At 34.7% G+C, this 26,485-nt stretch overlaps 1 protein-coding gene across 6 annotated transcripts in view; it reads left to right on the top strand.

Annotated features, from left to right (window-relative positions):
* The window catches only part of SEPT7 (septin 7), a 47,110-nt gene extending 21,018 nt beyond the window's left edge, over positions 1-26,092 (top strand). For 3 of the 6 annotated variants that reach the window (XM_015559705.1, XM_006757201.1, XM_015559704.1), the window contains exons 4-13: positions 4,647-4,747; positions 5,568-5,702; positions 8,182-8,299; positions 10,949-11,041; positions 12,092-12,188; positions 13,952-14,003; positions 15,864-15,989; positions 22,881-23,016; positions 23,910-24,049; positions 25,035-26,092. In XM_015559705.1, the coding sequence (XP_015415191.1) occupies positions 4,647-4,747; positions 5,568-5,702; positions 8,182-8,299; positions 10,949-11,041; positions 12,092-12,188; positions 13,952-14,003; positions 15,864-15,989; positions 22,881-23,016; positions 23,910-24,049; positions 25,035-25,074 (1,038 nt within the window). In that variant the 3' untranslated portion in view covers positions 25,075-26,092. Of the gene's footprint in view, positions 1-4,646; positions 4,748-5,567; positions 5,703-8,181; positions 8,300-10,948; positions 11,042-12,091; positions 12,189-13,951; positions 14,004-15,863; positions 15,990-20,174; positions 20,196-22,880; positions 23,017-23,909; positions 24,050-25,034 lie in introns of all 6 variants that reach the window. The other 3 variants (XM_015559703.1, XM_006757200.2, XM_015559702.1) reach the window with 2 other exon arrangements.
* Positions 26,093-26,485: the final 393 nt, after the last annotated feature.

Here is a 26,485-nt window from a genome sequence, read left to right as displayed (position 1 = left end):
TGCCCAGGCATAACACCTCTGTCAGAGGCATCAGGCCTGGGCAAGGGGCTGATCCTGTGATTGGAGGGTGATGGGGGTCAACGCCTGCGGGCTCCCAGTATGTGAGAAGGGGGCAGGCTGGGCTGAGGGACACTCCCCCACATACACACCCAGTGCACGAATTTCGTGCACCCAGCTCCTAGTAGGATTATAATAATCCATGTGGGAATATATTCTTTCTATTGTAGATGAGCATTTGGATTTTTAGTTTTTGACTAATGAATATTCTTACACATATCTTTTGGTGGACATAGCAGCTCATTTTTCTTGTGAACATTGTGTGTGTGTGTGTGTATGTGTGTGTAAATGTATTTCATTGTTTCACTTTTTACATTTTATTTCTTGCAGGATTGAACATGTCTTTTATACTCATTAAGTGTTCAGATATCATTAAAGTGGTTTGACCATCTTAATATGACTATTCTTTCCTTCCTTGATTTGAAGGAGTTCCTTACCTAGATAATAGTCCCATACATTTCAGAAATTACAGATAACTTCTCTCAGGCTAGCATCTGTTAAAGACGTTGGGAGAAGTTCTCAATTTATTTTGTTAGAATTCTTTTTGCATTGGCCCATCTCCAATAATCCATTCTAAACTCACTTGACCTTTCTTTAAGGTAACACTTCAAAAGTATCCTCTTTTGCCCTGGGTAGGTTGCTCAGTTAGTTAGAGCATCATCTCTATATGCCAAGGTTCTGGGTTTGATCCCTGTTCAGGGCACGTACAAGAATCAACCAATGGTGCATAAATAAGCAGAACAACAAGTCAGTGTTTCTTTCCCTCCCTTCTTTTCTTCCTCTCTCCCTCCCACCTCTCAAACTCAATCAATAAACTTTTTTTAAAAAAGTGCCATCTTTTATTGTGAATATTTTTTAGTATCTCTAGTAAGATTTTCAAGAAAAAGGCCTGTGTACCGCTGATAAGTCTCCTCCATTTTCCCACAAGTAAGACCCACAGCCTCTGAGAATTGGATTGATGCAGACTTAGAATCCCAGAGAAGTCCTCTTTCCTGACTGTTGCATGGAGGTGTTCCTTGGTATACTGACACAAGTTGTAGATCATCCAAATTTCCCCCGGGGAAGAACATGACATATGCCAAGTCATTCAGCATAGTTAGAGAATAGAATGTAATTTTCTTTTGCAGTTGACTGGCTCTTCACCAAGCCCAGTAATCTCTCAGATGATCTGCCTTTGGAAGCTCATAAATTCTCTCAGCAGAGAGTGCTCAGAGAATTACATCCCAGCCCAGACATATTAGACCATAAGAAACATACAATCCTGAATTTCAAAAGGCAAACTCTGCAATTTCCCTGACCTGATGGCTTTCTGAAACACTTTCAACTGTCCAAAAAAGGAGGAGGAGGAAAGAAAAATCCTGTGATGTAGCCAAATAGGGAGTGAATTTTTAATAAACCACAATTTCACCCTAGCCGGTTTGGCTTAGTGGATAGAGCGTCGGTCTGCAGACCAAACGGTCCCAGGTTTCATTCCAATTGAGGGCACGTACCTTGGTTGCACACTCCTCCCTGGCCTGGGCCCTGTTTGGGGCTTGTTCAGGAGGCAACCAATCAGTTTGTTTTTCTTACAACTATGTTTCTGTCTTTCCTTCTCTCTTCCACTCTCCCTAAAAATCAATGGAAAAATATCCTTGGGTGAGGATTAACGAAATAAATAAATATATAAATGAAATATATTTAAAAAAAAGAAAGAAAATTCTAACCCTTTCCTTAAAATTTAATCCAGTTAATTAAGTAACACTTTATTTACCATAGCAAATCATTCTTAAACATTAGGTTAGAAAAGTTTAGTGTATTTAACAGTCTTTTGAAAATGAAAGAAATGGAGCATATAAACATGGAAGGTTTGACTTTTTCTTCAGATTGAAAAACAATATTAGAAAACAGTGCCTTGGATTTCTGGAATCTAGGAATCCAAAAGAGGCCTCAATAAATTAATTATACATAAACAATATAAGGGCTTTAGTTTTATTTTCCAGAGAGAAACAGAGTTGAAAATGCGCCTGATTCATTCCTTCAGTATTAAATTACGCGTTTAATCTTAGAAAACTCTTAAGTGATGCCATAAAAAATGCTGATGTGACCTGCTTAAGTAAAGTGCATGGGAAAGTGGCCATTTGGAATACATTTGTTAAGAAAAGTTTGAAATTCCTGGACTTGCACTGATTTGTTTTCCATGGATCCCATGGGGATACTTGCAGAATCAGATGATAGGATACAGTTGGATGCTGTGAAGGGCACTCGTTTACAGTGATGTTTTCTGGATTTCTTCCATATGTTGCTGTCGACTCTGTATTTGACCATGTATGGATACACAGAATTTCATAGGCCAAAGGAGAAAAGAAGCTTTATAAACACTCTTTAAAGTATGTAAAATACAGATCTTTATTTTTCTTATGTCAATAAACAAGTTGTTGTGCTGATTTTTTAAAATAAAGACAAGGAGACAAAGACCTTAAAATTTATTCTATTAGGATGTGTGAATAATGTACAATTTATTACTGAAGGTTTAGTAATAAGGCAATCAAATGGTTTGAAGTAAAATTGGAAGATGATTCATATAGAACAATTGTATTTTTGCATCAGTTTCTAATACATAGTACTATGGATATTTCTGCTTCAATAACAGTTTCCATTAATGAATGACCTGTTTTTATGAAGGAGATGGAGGCTGTGTGGCCTGAAACAGTGTTCTCCCAAGTGGATACTGGAGATGACCAAAAAATATTAGTGTGTGTGTGTGTGTGTGTGTGTATATATATAATATATTTTTATTGATTTCAGAGAGGAAGAGAGGGGGAGAGAGAAAAACATCAATAACGAGAGAGAATCATTGATTGACTGCCTCCTGCACACCCCCTACTGGGGTTTGAGCGCACAATCATGGCATGTGTCCTGACCAGGAATCTTAACTATGACCTTCTGATTCATAGGTCAATGCTCAACCACTAAGCCACACTGGCTGGGCTAAGACCCTTATATTTTGATGTTTACTTTTTTCTATGGAAAAATTAATACTTACTAATATTTAATGTTCAGATTGCCAATTATATATAATTGAATTGAAAATATATTTGGGATGTGAGAGTTTACATCAGGATCAGAGCTGTCTGAAGACCATTGGTCTAAAGATAAGACCTTTGCCTCTTGTCTAAAATAGTAGAAGCTCCTCCATGGACTTGCATGTCCAAATTTAGGAACTGTTTTCAGTTTTAACAGAATTCTTTTTTGATAATACTCTTTTTAACAAAATAACTTTTGATTTCTGTAGACCTGCATTGTCCATTTCCATAGTCACTAAGCCACGTGTGGCTATTTAAAATAATTCAAATTGAATGAAATTAAACATGCTGTTTCTCAGTTACACATTGTACGGTCTAAGTAGCCACTTGGGCAAGCAGCCACGGTAGTGGACAATGCCAATATATAGAACATTGCAATTATCTCAAAAAGTTTTCTTGGGTAGTGCTGCTCTAGACTTTCTTGCTCAGTAATCTCAGTTTCATCTCCTCAGTCCCTTCATGCATCAGCTAGCATGTGTAAGAAATGCCTAAGGAGAATGGAAAGACATTATTGGTTCTGTAAAGGAGCACCAAATTTCTTTTACCAGAAATTAGTCAGTTTTCCTTTCCAAACTCTGTTAATCACATAAATAGTTGCAGTTGCTTTTCACCTGTTCATGATTACATTTTCCCCTAAGTCTGGTGGCACATAATCTGGATTGTATAATGGCACTTACCACTCAAAGTTTTAATATAATTCTTGCCTCTTATGTTAGCCTTTAGGCATACCTAGAGTCTCTAGTTTTAATAAGCACTAGATGTAAATGTACAATGAGTGGGGGAATTAGTATTCTTTTCTTCACTTTATCTAGCAGCAGCATATGCCCAGGGTGAATGATTTATATGTTCTGATTGTTTAAATCCAATACTCTTTTCAATAGGTTTTTTACAAATTCTACAGAGAATGGAATATTTCAGTTAGAGTTAGTAGGGTTTTACTCTACCAGAATATATATTTTTTAACTGCTGGAACTTTTGTTGATTGCTTTGGCCTAAATCTGCAATATCCCTTTAGAAAAGAAAACTGGATCTTAGCCATAACATAAACACAAGTGTAAATAATTACATGCTGAGAAAGATTTGGGAATGGTAATAAGTTTACTTAAGAATGGTAATTGGTTTGGACCAAAGTAGATGGAGAACATTTATTGTGTTAGATTAAATGTACTTGTCTGCCTAATCACAGTTGATCTCTTAATTATTGAATCATTCGAACACAGTATTTGTATTAAATGGATGTACATTGAGGACATATAAGTATTATATGGCTTTAGTGATTATTACCATTTATCAGTTCCTTCTTTATACCAACTATTAGTCATAAACCCAGTATTTACATTGTACTTTTCTTTCAAGTAACCAGGACTTTTTATGTCCACGATAATGAAAATGTGGGGGTGGGTAGATTTAGTTTGCAAAAAGCTTCTTGATTAGTTTTGGTTAATGCTAATCTTCCTACAGCTTACCTTGTAGGAAACCACAGGTGTAATGTTGTGGTATTAATATCTGCACCAATTACTCTTACAGGTGGAACAATCCAAAGTTTTAATCAAAGAAGGTGGGGTTCAGTTGCTGCTCACAATAGTTGACACCCCAGGATTTGGAGATGCAGTGGATAATAGTAATTGGTAAGAAGCGTTTGTCATCACTGCTTTCCATTATGTTTGGGGTTCAGGGTATTTTTAAACTCTTTCTCCTTAACATTTTAAAATTTCCCATCTTAGCAAAGGCCACTAAACTATTCATACACCAACTTGCCACTTAATGTTGCTTAATTTTTTGAGCTGACTTTTTTTTCTATAAAATGGATATAATATTTATCCTAGAATTATTTTGAAGACAAATTTAAAACATGTATATAAGAATTCTGGTAAGAAATTTAAAACTTCATTTTCTACTATAATTTTATATATTTGTATACATTATTTTTTATCACATTCTAATTTAAACCTGACTTTAGATCTTCAGTTTTCCATACATCATAAATGAAGAAAACATCCATGACACTTTAGTTGGAGGTTTTAAATTTTTTTGAGTTCCATCTTTTGTTTTGTTTTTGAAGTAAATTTCTCTCAACTTTAAAAATATGCAAATAAATTTATCATGAGGTTTCTGTATTGTATATAAATGTAAAAATTTCTTTGGATATAATTTTTCATACTGTAAATTGCCTTAGCATTGATATACTTATCGGTACAAATATGGTAATAATTTAGTTATGTTTTGACTTAAATATTCTTTTATTCAGAAAATTTAGAAATAATCAAGATTTAGTCAACATAATTTATACACTGTTTTTATTTAAATCAGTATATGTAGAACAGTTTGAGACATACTGGTTAGACTGGTTTTGCCTATTTAAAAATATAGATTATTGCCCTTTAATAGTCATCATTTGTATATTTAAATGTAGAATTGCCACTTAATTATTTTATCTTCATTCTATAGCTGGCAGCCTGTTATTGACTACATTGATAGTAAATTTGAGGACTACCTAAATGCAGAATCTCGAGTGAACAGACGTCAGATGCCTGATAGCAGGGTGCAGTGTTGTTTATACTTCATTGCTCCTTCAGGACATGGGTCAGTACCTTGATGCTTCTGACAACCTTTTGTTGTTATTTATTACTCAATTTTCGGTTCACATTTTAGTATTCTTTGTATGTGTACATTTCACTATACTGGTTGTAAAGTCCCAAATTCCATGTAAAAATGGCTTATACAATTTTTTTTCAGTCCTAGATAAGCTAGCAATGATTTTTACTTTGTAGTTTCTCATACATACTTTTTTTTACTTGCTTTCATAGAGAGGAACAGTGTTTTAATCATAGTTATATATTTCAATGTGGCTAATTTGGCTTTCTTTTTTACTACTGTGCCACTAATTGAACCACCCAATAAGGAGAAACAACCATAGCAATAAGCTTAGATTACATTCTAAGAAACTCCAAAGATGTTTTTAAAATAGATCTGAGAGAGAAGGTTACAGAAAGACAGAAGTACCAAAGTCCTCACGTACCATTTCTTTGGTCACAAAATCTGTTTGGCTTATTTCAACTGAGCCATCACAGCCACATTGTTTAAGTATCATGGCATCAGTACTAAACTTCTACTTATACGGAGTTAAGAACTAAGTATCTAGACATTCATCTGGTTTGATTGTTTTTTTGTGTGTGTGTGGTTTTTTGTTGTTGTTGTGGTTAATCCTCACCCAAGGATATGTTTTTTCCATTGATTTTTAGGGAGAGTGGAAGAGAGAGGGAAAGACAGAGAGAAACATTGATGTGAGAGAAGCACATCGATTGGTTGCCTCCTGCACGAGCCCTGACCAGGGCCTGGGCTGGGGAGGAGCATGCAACCAAGGTACATGCCCTTGACCGGAATTGAACCCAGGATCCTTAGGTCCGCAGGCTGATGCTCTGAGATTACTGAGCTAAACCGGCCAGGGCAAGAAATGTTTTATTTAAAAGAAAACTATTTTTAATTAAAAGAAAACTTGAGTCTGACATCCCAAAATGGGAAACTAGGACCCACTTGCCTACAAAAACACCAGTCTGGTTATGCTGTTTTGGTTTCACTTTATTACTACATAAAGCCTTAATTATGTAGTTTACCATTTTTTGCAGTCAGATTGTAGTGGTACAAATATTTCTTTTATTTCAAATATTTGTCTACTATGAAGAAAGCACAAAAATTATCTCAAAAGGCTCAAAAAAGTAACATTGCCTAGCCAGTGTGGCTCAGTGGTTGAGTATCAACCTTATGAACCAGGTCACACTTCATTTCCTGGTCAGGGCACATGCCTGGGTTATGGGCTGGATCCCCAGTGTGGGGCGTGCAGGAGGCAGCCGATCAATGATTCTCTCTCATCATTTATGTTTCTGTCTCTCCCTCTCCCTCTCCAAAATCAATTTTTTAAAAAAGTAATCTCAGAAATACAACACACACTCTATGGCCTTTTATGATTTCTTGTTAGCTGCTCCCTGAATTTACACATTTTTAATCATTCCAGTTTAACTTGTAAGGGTTTTTATGTGTTGGTTTTTTTCCTGGAGACGGACAGAGTAAAATCTTAATCCGAGGTTGAATCAATAGAAATTGGTCAGTTTGTATTGAGTTTTATTATTTTAAGTCAGCGGTTCTCAACCTGTGGGTCGCGACCCCTTTGGCGGTCGAATGACCCTTTCACGGGGGTCGCCTAAGACCATCCTGCATATCAGATATTTACATTATGATTCATAACAGTAGCAACATTACAGTTATGAAGTAGCAACGGAAATAATTTTATGGTTGGGTCACAACATGAAGAACTGTATTTAAAGGGCTAGAAGGTTGAGAACCAGTTTTAGGTCTTTTGGGCTCTCTCCAAGATTTTGTAATTCTCATGAAATCACATTTCTTCTGTTTCCCAGGGGGAAATATACTTCTTAAAATTGCATGGGAAATAAGAGTTTTTTAAGCAAAAATTTTTTGATATAATTCGAATGATGTGTAGTGGCTTTGGGCCATTCATTGTTTGTCACAGGAATGGGAGTTCAAAATGTATATTTCTGATGTATAAAATGTGTTTTTGAATAGTTTGTCAGCTTAACTATTTTTGGAAATGGAACAAAGTTTTGTCCATTCATATGTGCTACTTAGTATGCATTAAGTGAAAGAATATGACACTAAATTTTATGTAGAGTTGTCAATCCCCTGCTCACTGCAGGCTGAAGTTCTAGGCAGTCTGATACATGAATAAGGGTCTGTCTTATATGGGTAGTCCCTGGAGTTCCTTTTTTCCTGGAGTAATTATGAGTTGTTCCAGCAATGTATTTTCAGTGCCCTCTCCCCACCCCCAACCTCACCCCAGCGTTAATTTTTTATTTCAGCTATTGTTGCTTCTTTTTCTTTGTTCAGTGGTAGATAATTGCTATTATAACCACTAGTATCCCAGCACTTAGAGAGTATGTCTGTCAACTAAGTAAAGTAGTTCCAATGTATTTAAATTAGCATTTGGGGGTGTGAAGAATCTGCTTTTCCAAACTTAAAATTCAGTTATATTAAATATTGTGTATTTCAGACTTAAACCATTGGATATTGAGTTTATGAAGCGTTTGCATGAAAAAGTGAACATCATCCCACTTATTGCCAAAGCAGACACACTCACACCAGAGGAGTGCCAACAGTTTAAAAAACAGGTAGGCTGAATGCGCTTAACTCCTGGCTTTCTCATACCATTCATGTCATTTGTAGTTTTTCACATTTTCAGTCTAATGTGTTACAGTGTATTTCTCTTGCTACTTTTCCATATGGTTGTTTATGCTGTATTACAAGTAACTCTTGAACATAATCGTCTGCCTTAGTTTTCTCCTGAAAGCTCCTCTCTGTTATTGTGGTGCCTTTATCCTTTGTCGCTTAAGGCTGTTTTAGACGTTTCTGTATAGCTTTCAACAGCATCCCCACACACTTTAGAATTATTTTCATGAATTTCCAAGAATATTACTTTTTGAAAGAACATGATTATGTTTTCCCCCTCATTTTGTCATGGTGCTTTCCCAATAAAACAGTCAAGTTTCTTCTGTAATGGGTGTATTTATTTCAGTGCCTTGATAGCACTGTTTGTCATTTTATTCAGAAAAAAGGTTTTGGAATACAGTGGTACCTGATAATTTCTTTAATTTTTAATTTTCTATAAAAGTTGAACACTTTAAGTCAGGAGTTCATTTTTTCCTCATTGTATTTGGTTTGTACGTATATTTTATGAAATGTAGGGTCAATTTCTGGTTTGTACATATATTTTATGAAATGTAGAGTCAATTTCTGGAATTACTCTTCTATTCCAGTAGCTATTTTTTAATTTTAGGCCAATGTTCTGTCTTTTAAATTGCAGCTGTTTTGTATAATATTTTAAAATAGATATTAGAGTTAATTATATCTTATTTTCCTTATAGTTCTCTTTGTAACAAGAAACCTTATTTTTTCACCTTTTTCAATATAAATTTGAGGATATCTTAAACCTGTTAAAAAACAAAAACCTGCTGAATTTTGCTTGTTAAAGCTATTTAGATTTTGAGATTGTTTTAATACATTTTTACTATATTTGGCATTTCTATCACTCATTTTTACTTTATAATGTGCTATTTCTAAATTAAAATACGAATCATATACATTTCTTCCATTTGTCTTGATTTTAATGTATCTTGATTTGGAATGTGCTATTTCTAAGTTCAAATACTAATCATATACATTTCTTCCCCTCTGTCTTAATTTTAATATATCTTGATTTGGAACAGTAGTACTAAGAACTTAAAAAAGATGAGCAAGCAATGATCTCTTCTTCCAAATCAGTTGCATTGTAGTGGTTGTACAATTTTTTTTTTCATATGCTTAAAAATAATAGTTCTTAACCCAGTGTGCCTATCAAGCTCACCTGGAAAACTTTTTCAAAATGAGTTATTGGCTTGTATCTCTACCAGTTGGTTCAATAGATTAAGGTGGGGCTTTAGCTTCCGTATTTTGAAGATGTTTATTCAGGTCCTTCAAATACACAACCTCTGCTCTTAGAGTCAGCTTTTAGTGTTTCTTTTTTTCTTCTAGTCATGCATTTGACACATTATTTAGTTCATGTTTTTTTCTATGTAGATACATAACCTCAATTGTAAAACGTGTGGTTCTGTTTTTGTGTGTGTTGTTTTTTTCCCAGTGGCAATTTTATTTCCTCTTAGTATAGTAACCATATAACACATTTTGTTTAGGATCCTTTTACTGCTGCTGGGGACCCTTGGCAGTGAGAATAGCACTGAAATACCAGTACAGGTAGGGAGCTAGCTAGTTCTAGGTATGTTAGTGGTTTGTTGTGAATTTGAATAGGGCCAGTAGTTGAACAATATTTGGATATCTATATTTTGTTTAGAATTTAGAATAATTTTGGACAAGATAATTTAATTTGGAGTGGGTTATTTCTGATGTTATTAAGTTATCTTTCTCTTTTTTGCATTCTCCTCATTAATACCTTCATATCATTATTTCCAGAGCATATTTTCTCCGTGTGCTTGCCCAATCTTGTATCTGTTGTTCCTTGGTTTGTGTTTATGCACATTTACATGCAAGGATATGTTCTGATGGTGTAGAATTTTTTCTACTGAAGCCAATACTGTATTTAGTTTTACTTACCTTAGCCAAAGTTTCTAAAAATTTTAGGTGAGTTTAAGCATTGTTGATTCAGCCGAATAAAACAGTTGGAGAGAGCTTTATCTAGAGAAAGAATCTCAGTCATCCTATATAATAAAAGCCTAATATGAAAATCGACCGAACAGCGGAATGACCGGTGGAACGACCGGTTGCTGTGACATGCACTGAGCACCAGGGGGCAGATGCTCAATGCAGGAGTTGCCCACAGGCCCCAGGCCAGAGCCAAGGTGGGTGCCAGTGGGGGCCCCCCCAATCACCCCACTGGTCTCCCCACAGATAGGCCTTGATCACCGGCCAGGCCTAGGGCCCTTACCCATGCACGAATTTCATGCAGTGGGCCTCTAGTTGTAAATAAATGACCTACAGCCAATAGAGTAGAAATGAACTAGAGAAAGCCCTTTCTGGAATCTCACCTCATGTTTAGACTCTTTTGGAATTATAACCACATTACTTTAACACTTCGGAAGTAATTGGATTTCAGCAGTGGTAAAGACCGGCATAGTACTTTGTTTTTGGATGACAGTTTTTACATTATTGAAAAACAGTCAAGGACCTAAAGCTGAGGGCTCATAGGAATTTAAGATGAGTATAATAAAATAAAGTTAATGTGCTCATTATGTGTGGTGCTTTTTTGCTAATTTCCTCTTCCATTTTAGATAATGAAAGAAATCCAAGAACATAAAATTAAAATATATGAATTTCCAGAGACAGATGATGAAGAAGAAAATAAGCTTGTTAAAAAGATAAAGGTAGGTTCATTCCTATACATATATTAAAATGTTTTGGGGCCTTAAAAAACACTATAATATTCACAACATCAGTTGGGAGATTATTCATTGTTGACTTCAACTTTGCAATTAACTCTGTTTGGTGACTATTATATGTAATAAGGCATTGTGTGGAATAGAGGGATGAATAATATAATTCCAATCTTCATATGGTTTTCAATTAACTGGTTTCATAAAATTTCCCTCCTCAAAACCAGGTAATGAGAAGTGAGAGGATTTGTTTTTAAGCACTGTTATGCTCAATCTTTGTTTTAACAGCCAGACAAAATATGTTCGCTTTTGTTCTTTTATAAAAACTAACCAAAAATCTATACCAACATAATTTTTTGTATTTTTAATTTATAGTGGTTTCCTAAATACCCTGGACCTAAAAAGGTTTTTATAAATGGCATTATGTAAGCACATAATTATCTTGGGATAATGAAATACTTTACCAATAAAGAATTTCTGAGTTTTTATAAAAATAGCCATATATTTTATATATTCTTACATACTCTGGGAGCTACAAGAAATTGGAAAGACTATTCTAATCTGGTCTGGATGAATACAGATGTGGGCCCCAGATTTGGACTTCCAGATATATAGTCTAGCGAGTGTAATGTTTCCTGCTTCCAGGGCTGTTAGGGTCGCTTTGTGATCAGGTAGGCGGGCTAGTCACAAGCCTCATTTTCCCCCTCAATTTGCCAATATATTTTTTACCCTTTTTAGTTTTTCAATATGGGACAGCTGCTTTTTGGAATGATTTTTTTACAAATAATTTGATCAGTATCTGCTTTAGTACCTGCTTTAGTATTCTAAAATTTTTAGAGAAAATATGTTATTCATTGTTTACATTGCTAAGAATACCATGATAAGGCAGTTTACTAAATAGTAATTGAATGCCCTATGAAAGTGAATATAGAAACTATCAAGGTAATTTTTTTACCAATCTGTTCTTGCGTAATATAACTTTTATTCTTGACCTGTGAGGACTACAGAGATGTATTTGAACAAGAATACTTTGTTTTATAGGACCGTTTACCTCTTGCTGTGGTAGGTAGTAATACTATCATTGAAGTTAATGGCAAAAGGGTCAGAGGAAGGCAGTATCCTTGGGGTGTTGCTGAAGGTAAGGTTTTCTTTAGTGAATGACTTTCTGTAAGAGCTCAAAAAAGTGATAAAAATTTGTATTTATAGTAAGTAGTATAATATGATCACTGTATTGATATATTTTAGATTGTCAGAGTTAGTTGTGAATTGTTTTATTTAGTCTCATTTTCTCAAACATTCCAGTTTCTCAGATCCTGTGTCCTCCTAAGTCAGGCAGATATGTGTTAAACCCTAACACATACTCAGAAGTCACTTGTCAGTGCGCCACCCTCCCACCTCTGCCCCATCATTAGGTCTATTCTGTTTTGTTGTTTGAACACATGAGTACAGTGCAGGGTTCTTTACCTGGGATCCAAACGTTGCCTCTGAGGTATTTAATACCCTTTCTGAAATTGAAAACAGTTTTAGGGAAAAGGCCTCTCTCACTTTTTTCTGAGTCTCAGTTGGGTCTAGGATCTTCAAAAATGAGTGAGAACAACTTTCATAAGCCCAGTGAGAGCATTCACAGTCTCCTTTCCTCAGACAGAAGCTCCCTGTTTAGGCATCTTATCTTCAGCGGGGATCGTTACCAAGAGATCCTCTACTCATTTTGTAAAGAGTTTTAAACATCAATAAAATCTTAGCTATAGTATCAACTCTCAGAAGTCCACTGGCAAAAAGATGCGTTTCCCTAAGTTTGTATTTATTATTACTAGTTTAACCTAATAGAAAGATTTTAAGTCTTCTGTTTTACAGTAACTTGGAACAAAGATTGAGTCATGATTATTATTTTTTTAAATATATATTTTATTGATTTTTTACAGAGAGGAAGAGAGAGGGATAGAGAGTTAAAAACATCGATGAGATAGAAACATCGATCAGCTGCCTCCTTCACACCCCCTACTGGGGATGTGCCTACAACCCAGGTACATGCCCTTGACTGGAATCAAACCTGGGACCTTTCAGTCCGCAGGCCGACGCTCTATCCACTGAGCCAAACCGGTTAGGGCGAGTCATGATTATTTTATCTACTTGTTACTACTATGAAAAATTCTGTAATTTTTAGGGTATTGTTCCAAGTTACTGTCCTTATCAGTGGCTTCCCCAACCAATGAACTATACTCGTTCCCAGCCCTTAACCCAGATTACCTGCAGTTGCTAAGCAGAGGCTTTAGAGCTTCTACAACCCTTGAAATCTGCGATGAAGAATTTACTTGATATCTCTAGTTTTAGTGGTTTCTCCCCACTAAATATGTCCCTGTGAGTTATAAGGGGGTTTCTAAAGACATTCCTCTTTTACTATCCCACCACTAAACTTTTAAAATGCATTTTATCATGGAGTAAATGTATTCTCTACCAATAAAGGAAAAGATATGATCTCCCTTTCAACTTTGCAAAAGTTGCTCTGAAGAGCTCATTTTGTTAGATGTATATATTTGAACACTGAAGATTAAACCACAGTAAAGCAGCATTACACTGTGCTTGCCAGGCATGCCCTTAGGTTGAGTACTGTGTTACCGTGTTAACCCTGAATGATAGCACTTTCACAGGTCCTGCCCAGGCAGTGGGGCCAGGATTTGGTAGCTGGTGCTGAAAGAAAACCCTTGAGTGCATCTTTTTCCTGGGACTGTGCCAGTGGTAGCTGTCACTCAATGGCACAGAGGAAAACAAATCCTTAGTGAAAAATTTATCTAAGCTATTTTGCATATTCTTTTATTGTTGTTACCCCCACTTTTCTGTGAGATTTTCTTGGAAAAGCTTGCAGTTAATGGAAATAATACATGTGGTCTATTTCTTTTATAGTTGAAAATGGTGAACATTGTGATTTCACAATTCTAAGAAATATGTTGATAAGGTAAGTGTAAGTAATGATGAAAACAAGCTTTTTCTTTACCTAAATAAAGTTAGACTTGGACAGATTTGTTTTGCCTTCCATAAATGTAGCTAGTTTAAACTGGTGTCTCATTCTAGCACTAAAGTAAGTAGTGCATGGAGACAACTTGGATTATTTCACCAGGATTTTAAAGTCATTCACAAAAATACAAAATAAGCTGTGTGGCTAGGGATGTATAGGAAAAAAGTCTATCATTGTATTTTCAGTTGAGGTTTTAACACTGAAAGAGGTATGGAAAGTTGAAAAAAAAACTTTAGCTTTTTTTTTTTAATGCGAAAAACTTGGGAAAAGTGGAAGGGAAGGCTAGATTTTTGAAGGCGTGTTTCTTGTAAAAGGGAGCTTGTAGTTGAAGAGGTTATATGGTGTCACCTATAAGATACACTGGTGCCAAAAATTGAGTGACAGCCAAGGAGAGACTGTAATGAGATAGAGTGCCTTGATTCAAAGGCTGAGAAGAGAGCTCCCACAGCAATGGAACTCTAAGTTTGGAAAATCAGTGACAAGTTAGCATGAGCTATTTATTCTCGACCACTGGCTTTGCTTGGAATAAGCTGCCTGGCTTTACTAAAGTGGAGAGGGATAGAGCTTTAGGTGTAACTATGGTGGCCAGAGAGAGGATAAAGTCATCAAAGAGCAGAGTATAAAGAGAAAGGAGACATGGAAAACCCAGACTTAGAGCCAGGGGCAGTAAACTCTCAGAGAACTGCATAGGAATGTCAGATAGTAGGAATTAAATCAGTAATTTAACATCACATTCTAATCACAAAGGGGGGAGTGATAGTAAATGTTTCATGGATATTGGGAAGAATAAAAACGGAGTACACCTTTGTCTCCCAGAAGGGAGTTTTGGTAAAGTGGTGGAGTGGTGAGGAAGGGAGGATCGAATGATACAGAGACCTCCACACCACACACATCCAAGAAACTGCATTTGTGGAAGGAAATCATGCAGCAGCTCAGGGTGTCTTTAGCATTTCGAATCATTAAGGAATGATGACATTGTCTGATGTGTTGTGCAGTTTATTTTACATGTATTGATTTTATATATTATGGAAATGCTACAAGCAAACATTCATTTAGCCAAGATACCACGTTCATTGGGCAATTTGAATAAACAAATTTAAATTCCCCACTTTAAATTCATCTTGATATGTGATCTAAAGTGTCCCTGTGAGTTTATTACCTTGGTAAAAATTCATGTTAATACTGCTAAAAGAAAAGGAATTCTTTCAGGTTTTATGAGCGTCCGTAGAAGTTAATCTACTTTCCCTTCTCTAGTAAAATACATACAGCAGATCCTTGAATAATGTCGTTTTGTTCAATGCTGTTTTGTTATGATGTTGAGCAGCCATAGGAACTTAACTCTTGTTTATATCATTTAGCCTGGAAAGTTGCACAACCTACCAATGATGTTAAGGGAGGACTTACTGTAGTGTAAAAGTAAATACTCTTATGTGGAAATGTCATCTTTAGTAAGTGCTTTGAGGGGATTTATGGCTCTTAAATTCTCATTTGGAACCTAAATTTTCACTGGTGTCAAGTTAGTGCATGTATCTTGCTCTGCTTTTTTTTTTTTTTTTTTTTTACAGAGAGGAAGGGTGAGGGATAGAGAGTTAGAAACATCGATAAGAGAGAAACATCGATCAGCTGCCTCCTGCACACTCCCCACTGGGTATGTGCCAGCAACCCAGGTACATACCCTTGGCCGGAATTGAACCTGGGACCCTTGAGTCCGCAGGCTGACGCTCTATCCACTGAGCTAAACCGGTTAGGACTTGCTCTGCTTTTTAATAAAAGCAAACTCTTTATCTGTTTCTATGACAGAACACATATGCAGGACTTGAAAGATGTCACTAATAATGTACACTATGAGAACTACCGGAGCAGAAAATTGGCAGCTGTGACTTATAATGGAGTTGATAATAACAAGAATAAAGGGCAGCTTACTAAGTAAGTATACATCAGAAAAGGTATTATGTCGTATATAATTATATTGTTTTATTTTCATCAAGTATCTCCTGGCTACTCAATAGAAAACTGGGATGTTACTTATGCACAACAGCAGAATTTTATGTTAAACTTTGTTTTGGCAGTTTTATATTTTACTATTCAATTGTTGAAGGAAGTGTTGTTACCTTGTGTTTAAGAGAAAGAACCTTTCATTCTCTTGGTCATTTGCCATTTTTATAATCTGTGTACCACACAGTTAATAGATCCACAATTAGAAATTAAACAGCTCCTTTAGAAAATACTTCTTTTTTTTTTTAAAGGAAAGAGAAAAGTTACTATTAAGATCTCTTAACCCATAATGCTTGTAAGAGAAGCATCTAATTGTCTCTTTTTAAAAAGACTTCACATAGAGCTTCTACCTTTTATTATGTCTTTTTTAAATAAGACTTTTTGATAGCAGAGTTTTCACTAACAGATTATATAGAAACAAGGGACAGAACCAAACAAAAAGAATACTTAGATGACTCTGGTCTTGGTTACCTTCTCTACTTTCTCTGTTCCTGTTGTGTATTTACACGTAGTAAATTGGCTGGGTTTGGATTTCTTGGAGCGGTGTGAGTGACTACCCAGTGTGTAGCTTCACCTACTTAGTACAGATATCAGGCTGCATGGTTTTGTGATGGGATGGGGAAAGAGGTGTGTGAAGACATGGTGAGTTAACCTGGGTAGTTCTTGGTAACAATGTCTGTGCCCTTTTTTTTTTAAACTTGGAATTGCTGAAGATCATAAGTATTATAAAGACTATTTTAACTATAGTATGTACATTTGTAGCCAGGTGTTATCTACCATTCAAGGATAATCTGAAGGATCATCTGTATAAATAATGAGAAAGGCAAGTTTTCAAAGTAGCCATTACTGTGTTTTATAGTGTCCAGCATCCCTCATAATGGAACAAAAAGAAAATGTTCCTTTTTTCTTTTTTAGTTATGTGGTCTTTACATTCCAGAAGAAAGCACACAAAGCAGTTGTCTTTTAAAACCTGTGTTTATTTTCTTCCATATTTTCTTAATGATATTTGGGTCATAGTCCCTAATTTCTTATTTAACTTTGGATTTCTTCTTATGTTATTAGCATGCTTCTTTGAGAAACTTTAGTGATCAATTTCTAGGTTTTCTGGTTTCAAGGATCTTGTGAGGGTGATTTTTAAAAAGGTAAATTTCTGGGTTCAATCATTTAGCAAGTGATTCTGTTTTGGTAGATGGGGGATGGGCCTGAGTTTATATTTTTAACTAGAGGCCTGTTGCACTAAAAGATCGTGCAATAGGCCTTCCCTTCCCCTGGCTGCCGGCACCGGTTTTCCTCCGGCACCCGGGACCCAGGCCTTTGCTCCAGCCGGAGCTGCCTTCAAGCCTTCGCTGCTCCCACCAGAGCCGCCCTCAAGCCTTCGCTGCTCTGGCCGGCCAGAGCCGCCTTCAGTCTTCACTCTGCCGCTTCGTGCCTACATATGCAAATTAACCACCATCTTTGTTGGCAGTTAATTTGCATATCTTGCTGGTTAGCTGATGGGAGGTGTAGCGAAGGTACGGTCAATTACTATGTTTGTCTATTATTAGTTTTTAATAAGCACCCTGAGTGATTCTGATATAGGTGATTAGTAATTCATGCTTTGCAAAACATTGACTTCTAGGAAAAATTGATTTGGTTAATATTTTTAACAATTTTTAAATATTTAAAATACAGTTTTTAAATACTTAAAATATTTGAGGTAAGGTTCAGCACATGAGAAAAGGCAAGACTTTTATTTGTTTTAGCAAAGTTATCAACTTTATCACAAAAAATGTAAGGATTGTTCATAATTATTAGTAAATATTAATAAAATCTTATCCATTTTATTTTAATATATCCTTTAAAAGGCCATTCAATTATTTATATTTTTGTTTCATTGAATTTTTTAATTACAGTTCACATTCAACATTATTTTATATTAGTTTCACGTATACAGAATAATTTTGACAATTATGTAACTTATGAAGTGATCCAATCCTATTTTATTTTATTTTAATACATTTTTATTGATTTCAGAGAATCAGAAGAAGAAAAAGAGAGAGAGAGAGAGAGACATCAGTGATGAGAGAGAAACATTGATCAGCTACCTCCTGCATGCCCCACAGTGGGGATCGAGCCCACAACTCAGGCATGTGCCTGACACGTAATTGAACCATGACCTCCTGGTTCATAGGTTGACATTCAACCACTGAGCCACGCCTGCTGGGCTCCTAATTTCTTTTAAATGCATTTCACTAGCTTAAATGTTTTATAACTGTTTAAAGAAAAACATAGGTAAATCCACTTATAATTTTATATGTTAAAGGGAAATGTGCTATCTATGTATTTTTCATTAAATGTATGCGCTTAATGTTTAATTTTCTTCTTTTAAACATTTGTTCATGTCCTAAAAATAAGGAATTGTTTGTTTCCATATTTCAAATACAAGGCTTTTAAAGTAGTACTGGGATATGTTTTTTTGTTAGTTGCAGGTAAGGTGTAATTCAGAGAAAAATAGTAAAACTTACAACAGTGTTGTTAAAAATTCTTCTGCATATACAGGATTCTGGTGTGGATTACTTGAGTTAAATTATACCCCAGGTGAAAACACTGAAAGTAGAATTCTATTGGAAATGTATTTCTTCCAACTGGAGAATGGCTGACATTAGAATAGATACTGATCTGCTATGTTCAGTTAGGTTTTTACTGCTTTATTGAGCCTTACAGAAGTCACTTGGAAGTTCTATCCATTGGCTTGAAAATGTTAGCAGTTTATAAAACATTCAAGTTGACTTTAAAAAAAAGTCAATAAGCTAATTTTTTAAAAGTTAGATATTAGGTGGTAAATTAAATTGATTCATCTTATGTTTAATTTTCTGAGACAGTTTTGGGAGGACTGTAGAATTTATGGAACCATGGATTAAAAATAAAAATATTTGGCTTGTAGGTCTGAAATGTGTTTTTCTGTTATGTTAATGGTCCTAGCCAGTGGTCGGCAAAGTGCGGCTCAGCAAACCACAGCTTGCAAGCCACATGTGGCTCTTTGGCCCCTTCAGTGTGGCTCTTCCACAAAGTACCTAGACCAATTATATTTTGGACAGACTTAAAAACAAGATTTAGACATCGTGTTGTACACCTTAAACTTACACAGTGTTTTTGTTTTTTTAAGATTTTTAATTGATTTTTAGAGAGAGGGAAACATGGATGTGAGAGCAAAACATCAATTGGCTGCCTCCTGCTGTGACTCTCTTATTGGACATGTGAAAGGATGAGTCATCTGGTGGCTTTTAGGAGTTAGAGCCCCTTAAAGAGAACTCTAGAAAAAGCCAAGTTATATCTTTGGGGATTTAGTGTGATATCTCAAGTTGTCATAGCCTTTCTTTTAAAAAAAAATCTTCAAGCCTTTTTATTTCTTTGGTTGAGTTCTTTTAAATTTCTCTGACAAGTTTAAGTTTGTAATTTTTAATGTATCTGAGTGTGAAAAAGAGTTTCCCATTAAGAAGTAGGCAGGTAATGTAATGTAATGTGTTTTGTTTTTTTCTAGTCATCTAATAAAAAAGGTTTTATTTGAAAAAAATGTTATGACAAGTAATCCTTTTTCCCGTGTTTTCTACATAGTAAGCATAATTTTGTATTACTTCTAAATTCCACTTTAGTAAAGATGACCAGAAGTAGGGTGGCAATTTATTTAAAAATTAAAGAGATTTGAAAGATCATTTTGACTAGTGAGAGGTGTCAAAAACTCCATTTTAAAATATATGTGACCATTTTGTAAATATAATACTGGAAGATCAAATTTTTTTGGTCAGGAGTCATATTTTTGCAAGGTGAAATATTTAAAATATCTAAAATGTGAAATAATACAAATTTCTTTTGAAAGTATGCATATTTAAATAGGTTTAGAAATTTGAGCAGGCTATAAGAAGATAATTGCACAGTGTATTTATATTTATAATTTGGGATAGTAAGTACTAACAGAATTTTGGAAAAGAAATAAAATCACATTAACAAATTTTGCCATAAGCTTTTATTTTGGGGCACATACTTTAATTATAAAATCTATGAATTTGCCTTTAATAGCTGCTTTGTGGTGTGGTTCACTTTACATATGCTAAGTTTCTGTATTTTTTGTTCTTTTAGATATGACACATATGAAGGCATGTAAGTGGCTATTTGTTTTTCCAAAGACAGCAGGTCTAGTATGTAGGGATTTTTAATATATAAATTTTTACCTTAAAAGCAAATTTCAAAACATTATAGCATATTTCTCTGCTATAAAAGTGTTATATTTTTCTCCCAGAGTTAATTAAATAAGAATCAATATAACAATGTTTACTCTTGGTAAACTGATAGTCTTTTTACATGCAAATTATGCTATGAATTCTTTAAATTTATATGAATTGCCTATTTCCTCCCAGGGATAAAATTAAAAGAGCATTTTATAGATAGGTTTTTATAAGTAGGAATATATATATATTTAACTTTAAAATCACAATTCTATCTGAATTTTAAATTTTTAAATATATTTAGTCTTGAATATTTGTTTTCAAATCACAGCAATATTCTTGTATAATCTAAATTGCTTAAACATATTCAGTTATTAAGACTGTCACTTCAAAAATAGTTATTAGATTGTTTCTTTTCTAGACTAAAAGGTTTTAGGAGGTGGAAGAAGTGAGGTTATTGATATACACCCTTTTTGAAAATCTGACAGCAGCTTTGGACCCTCTTACCAGAAAAATGCCCCCGTGTGCGTGTACAACACACATTTGGCATGTAATTTTTTTGTTGTTGTTAGTCCTCACCTGAGGATATTTTTCCATTGATTTTTAGAGAGAGTGGAAGGGAGGGGTAGAGACAGAGAGATACATCAATTGTTTGCCTCTCCCAAGCACCCAACTGAGAGGATTAAGCCTACAACCCAGGTATGTGCCCTTGCTTGGAATCAAATCCTAGACCCTTCAGTCCATGGGCCAATGGTCTATCCACTGAGCCAGACCGGCTAAGGCCGCCATGTCATTTGGGGGTATTCATTGGCTCTATGCCCAAGAGATGTGATGCCATAACATAAGAAACATATTATTAAAAAGGACCTCATCGGCCTCTAGTGAAATAATAATGGCATTTACACTTAAAATTTTATTATTTGTTGACCTCACTTTTTGAATGCAGGTTCTTATTCTAAGTTAATGTTTGGCTTAGTTTCATTTTCAGGACTTCGGTTTCATTGCTTAATTGTTAAACTATACTGCAGATTTGTAAGTTTTCTTTTAGTGAAGAAATCTCCTTTCGTCAAATAACATTTTATTCTAATTTACACTAACTGCAAAAACAGCTCATCTTGATCACAGCAGTATATCACATTTTTGTCCTTCCTGTTTTGCTAAGGAAAAGCAGTCACCTATATTCTGTCCTGTTGCTCTTTTTCAGTATTTTCTGTTTAGCTCTCTCGTCCTCCTTGATAGAGAAGAGTGCTGTAAGGGTCAGAAATAGGCAGCCTCCTAAGGAGAGAATCAGCATGTTCATAGTGTCAGGTCGGGGTTAGTAACTACTCTTAGAGTTATGGGTGATATTTAAGACCTGATTCTCTTTTTCAGCCATGATTTAATTTTTAAATCACTTTTTGAAATAAAACTCACCAATTTAAAATGTAAAATTCAGTGGTCAAAGCCTGTTTTTGTGGAGGCCAAGCCAACATGTTTTAGCAGTAGAGAGAAGAGCCTGCCTCTTCAGTTGTCCCAGTGTTTTGAATAGTGTTCAGAGCTCCTCAAAGCCACAGAGCTCACTTTGCTCTCCTCGCTGGGGCTGTAGTAGGTTACCGATACTTCAGCATTCTCTCGATTCTATAAATATCCTAGTCTTTACATTAAACTCATTTGTGTTATTTTTCAACATAAGAATTTTGAACAAAATTGTGCAGAGATTTTAGCGTGTGAACTTGAATGTCAGTGGAATACTGAACTACGTTTATGCTTGTGTCTATTTTCTGACATACTAAAATAATTATTAAGATAATTATTTGCTTCGGATTCTCTCTGTGTATTTGTTTTTATCACTATTGTTATCAATCTTGAAAAATTAAGAAATGAAATATTTGTGTTAGGTGGAATAAATTTTCAGGAGCATCAAAGTTACCAAAGTGGACTAAAAATGCTCTGCATGTCTAAATGAAGAGTGGGATAGTATTGACTGGTGGTCATTTCCAGCACATTTCAGTTACCAAAATAAGTTTGAATTATTGTTAACAGTATAATTATGATGTCAGTAGTTGTCTTAGAGATTGTAATACTGGGAGATTTGTAGAACTAAAAGTATTCTACATATATTATTAACTCAGTTCCTTTTTTCATGTTTTAATCTTGTTTAAAAAAAGTACAAAATGAAATAATTTTCTTCTAGTTTCCCATTCTGTGAATGTATTTTGAAATGTTTCCTTTTCATTTTCCTTCTACACTTTATTTAATAGGTTATCTTTAGGTTAGATATGCACTAGGTTTAGAGAAACATCCTACTAACAGTTGCCTTTGTTTTTTAGATCTATTTTCATAATAATTACTTACTAGAGATTTAAGTTTAGATAAGAAATTTTGTGGAAGTTCTAGATTATAAATATTTATAAATATTAAAATTTATAAAGAATTTTTAATGCATTTATGGAACTTCAGATCTGTGTTCAATGTTATTTACATGGTGTCAGAATAATTGAAAAATCATTTGAAACTTATTTTCAAGAAACAGCAGAGATTTTAGTAATGCCATACAGTATCTCATTTGTTTTGATCACTCAGTTTTGTGTTAACTTTTTATTTCTGGATGTGTAATGATTATTCTTCATGTTCATGACAGGAGCCCTCTAGCACAAATGGAAGAAGAAAGAAGGGAGCATGTAGCTAAGATGAAGAAGATGGAGATGGAGATGGAGCAGGTGTTTGAGATGAAGGTCAAAGAAAAAGTTCAGAAACTGAAGGACTCTGAAGCTGAGGTAATCAAACTAATAGTTCCACTTCTTACGACACACTTCCTTTTCAGAATAATATTGTTCATAAAATTCAAAGATAATAGAACTTTTATAAATATTTTTCCAAATTGAATATAATACTCTAATGTAATAAAATGGAGAAATAAAAGCAAGCACTATGTTTCTGTAAAGTATATACTTCATTATGTAAGTGGACATAGTATATTTGGTAGGGAGACATCATAGAATAGTTATAATAAGTTATTAGTTATAATGAGTAAGTTATGAAAAATGAAATTATAAGCCATTCCATATATTTAGAATAAGAAAAGTAATTGTCAGAGTTTTGAGAAATTTAACTTACTCTTTTGAAGGATGAAACCTTTCTTAGCATTAAAGGGCCTACCTGTAAAGAGATCTGGGCCAAATTTCCCCTAATACTGTATGTAAGCCATATCTCCCTGCTTTTTCCCCACTAATGTCAGCTTTCTGAACCTTGAATTGGGAGACAGGTTCAAATCCTGGTTTTCTGCCACTTTCTGGATAATGACCATGGCATAGGACTTAAACTTGTAGTCTGTTGCTTATCTATACAGTTGGAGGGAACATTGGCGTCTTCCCTTGTGAGCTTCCTACATGTTTGTGAGTAATGAAAAATAAGATAGGATATGTCTGCTGTTAGAAAGTGTGCTACACACCGTAAGTTTGTAGCACTTTCCCCCATTTCTCAAGATTATTCTCTTGGGCCTCTGTTTGGGGAGGTCACAAGCCCTATAGGAAGAGGAATCCTAGTGCTTTCCAGATGGTGCTCTGTATAGCACAAGAACTCAGTGCTCACACTCTTAACATTAGGATGGATGAAACACACTTTTGCTCCTGAGTTCTTAACCACTTTTATATGTCGTGCTGTGATTTAGCTCCAACGGCGCCATGAGCAAATGAAGAAGAATTTGGAAGCACAGCACAAAGAATTAGAGGAAAAACGCCGTCAGTTTGAAGATGAGAAAGCCAACTGGGAAGCCCAGCAGCGTATTTTAGAACAACAGAACTCTTCAAGGTAACTAACTCCCAAGAAATGTCTAGTAATGTTTTAAAGAATTATTTTCCTATTTATTAAAAAAAAATTAGGATAGCATTTTAAAAGACATCACCCCTTATGCATCCTAAGCACAATTATTTTAATGAACAAATATTTTTATATAGATGAATATAATCTAATATAATGGCATTTTTTTTTCACTACAAACATTTTGCATTATTTGACAGTCATCATAACTAAATTAGTAGGTTCATAACATTCTGTCCAGTTGACTCACCATAATCAGTTTCTTACCTTCTCACTCCAATTATTGGACTAATGGTTGTATTCAGTTTTTAGTAAGCATAGAAAACACTGATCTAAAGATCTTTTATGCAGTCAGAGGTATGTTTTAATTGTGTTGAAATTATTTATTTAGGTAAAATTCTTAAGATAAAATATTGGGTATATTAATTCCTACTGCAGTTAACACATTTTGCAGTCTTTATTAAAAATTCAGTAATATTTATTCCTTGGCTTTTCTTCCCCCCTCATTAGTCCCATTTAAAACTGAATAAGTTGAAATGTTGTAAGGATTCTACAATTTACCCTCACTGCTAAATGTTTTTAAGATGAGACATTTGTTCAATTAACTTTTTCTCCAAGGAGGAGGAAAATATATTTGTGAAAGCAAATGCATTTCAGAATACAAATGGCTATAGGAGAAAAGGATACCCTATTACATATTGGTTGATTTTTTAAAATTTGCACTATTTTGAGAATTGTTCTCATATGTTGAAAATTGGTTTTTGTCATATGTTTACTGTATTTATTTGTCAAATATTTGATTGCCTAAGAAAATACTATTATGGACTAGCATTGTCCTCCTTGTTTACTCTTTTAATTTTTCAAATGAAAAAGTAGTGTTTGAAAATCCAACACAGTTGTAGTTGGGTTAGTTATATCTACCATTTGTTGTTTATAATGTAGTCAATCATTTTGATTATTTTCTTTAATCATTTAGAACCTTGGAAAAGAACAAGAAGAAAGGGAAGATCTTTTAAACCCTCTATTGACCACCAGTTACGTATTAGTTGCCAATATGCCAGCTTGGACATCAGTGTTTGTTGGATCCGTTTGACCAATTTGCACCAGTTTTATTCTTAATGATGGATTTAACAGCATGACAAAAATTATTATTATTTTTTTGTTCTTGATGGAGATTCAGATGCCTTGAATTGTCTAGGGTGTTGTGTACTTAGAAACTAACAGCTCTAAGTACCTTTCCTACATTTTCTTTTTTTATTAAACAGATGTCTTCAATTTAATGCAAGAAAACATTTTACTATTGTACAATCATGTTCTGGTGGTTTGACTGTTTACAGGATATTCCAAAATAAAAGGACTCTGAAAGGTTTTCACTGAGGATAAATTGCCATAATATGATGCAAACTATGCTTCTCTATAATAATTACAATACAAAGGTTCCATCCAATGCAGCATATACAATATTGTAATTTAGTCTAACACAGTTGACCCTATTTTTTGACACTTCCATTGTTTAAAAATACACATGGAAAAAAAACCCTATATGCTTACAATGCACCTAGAGCTTTTTTATAACAGCCTTTTTTTGTTCGTTTGTTTATTTTGGATTCTTTAAATATATATTATTCTCATTTAGTGCCCTCTTTAGCCAGAGTCTCATTACTGCTTCATTTTTGTAATAACATTTAATTTAGGTATTTTCCATATATTGGCCCTGCTAAAATAGAATATAGCATCTTTCATATGGTAGGAACCAACAAGGAAACTTTCCTTTACTTCCCTTTTTACATTTTATGGTAAGTAGCAGAGGGAAAATGCATTTATAGATCATTTCTAGGCAAAATTGTGGAGCTAACGACCAACCTCTTTTTACCCATGTGCAGCCTCTTTATTTTACTAGAAATGGGAATCATGGCCTCTTGAAAAGAAAAAAAAGTCACCATTCTGCATTTAGCTGTATTCATATATTGCATTTCTGTATTTTTTTTGTTTGTATTGTAAAAAAGTCACATAATAAACAATGTTGTGATGTAATAGAGTGTGGGTCTGAACTGTTCTGCAGTTGATGTACAAGACGAGTATGTTTGGGAAGAAACTTTTCTATTTGAATTTGTCAGCTCCACGATTGCAGCGCATCTTTTGTCTGTTTCACTTAGAATGTATATGTGTTGCGTTTCTTTTTATTGAAGTACTGCTGCTCTAGAAACAGGTTCTCATGTTACCGTTTTGAAAGTCTGTATTGTGATAAGGCACCTCTATTCTCCCACCATGACAACTTCCAGTCTCCATCCATGTCATGCCTCAGGTGTTCCTTCAATCTGGTGGAGGAGCGATGCAGCTTTCCGGGGCCTTTTGATTGACTTCAGGCTCTTCAAGCATATGAAGGGCTGTTTTTGCCATAGGCTTGTGAGAACTGCTGTATTGTTT

The sequence above is a fragment of the Myotis davidii genome, unplaced genomic scaffold, assembly GCF_000327345.1.
Source record: "Myotis davidii unplaced genomic scaffold, ASM32734v1 scaffold573, whole genome shotgun sequence".
In the NCBI taxonomy this organism is placed as follows: Eukaryota; Metazoa; Chordata; class Mammalia; order Chiroptera; family Vespertilionidae; genus Myotis; species Myotis davidii.
This window is presented reverse-complemented; position numbering and strand designations above follow the sequence as displayed.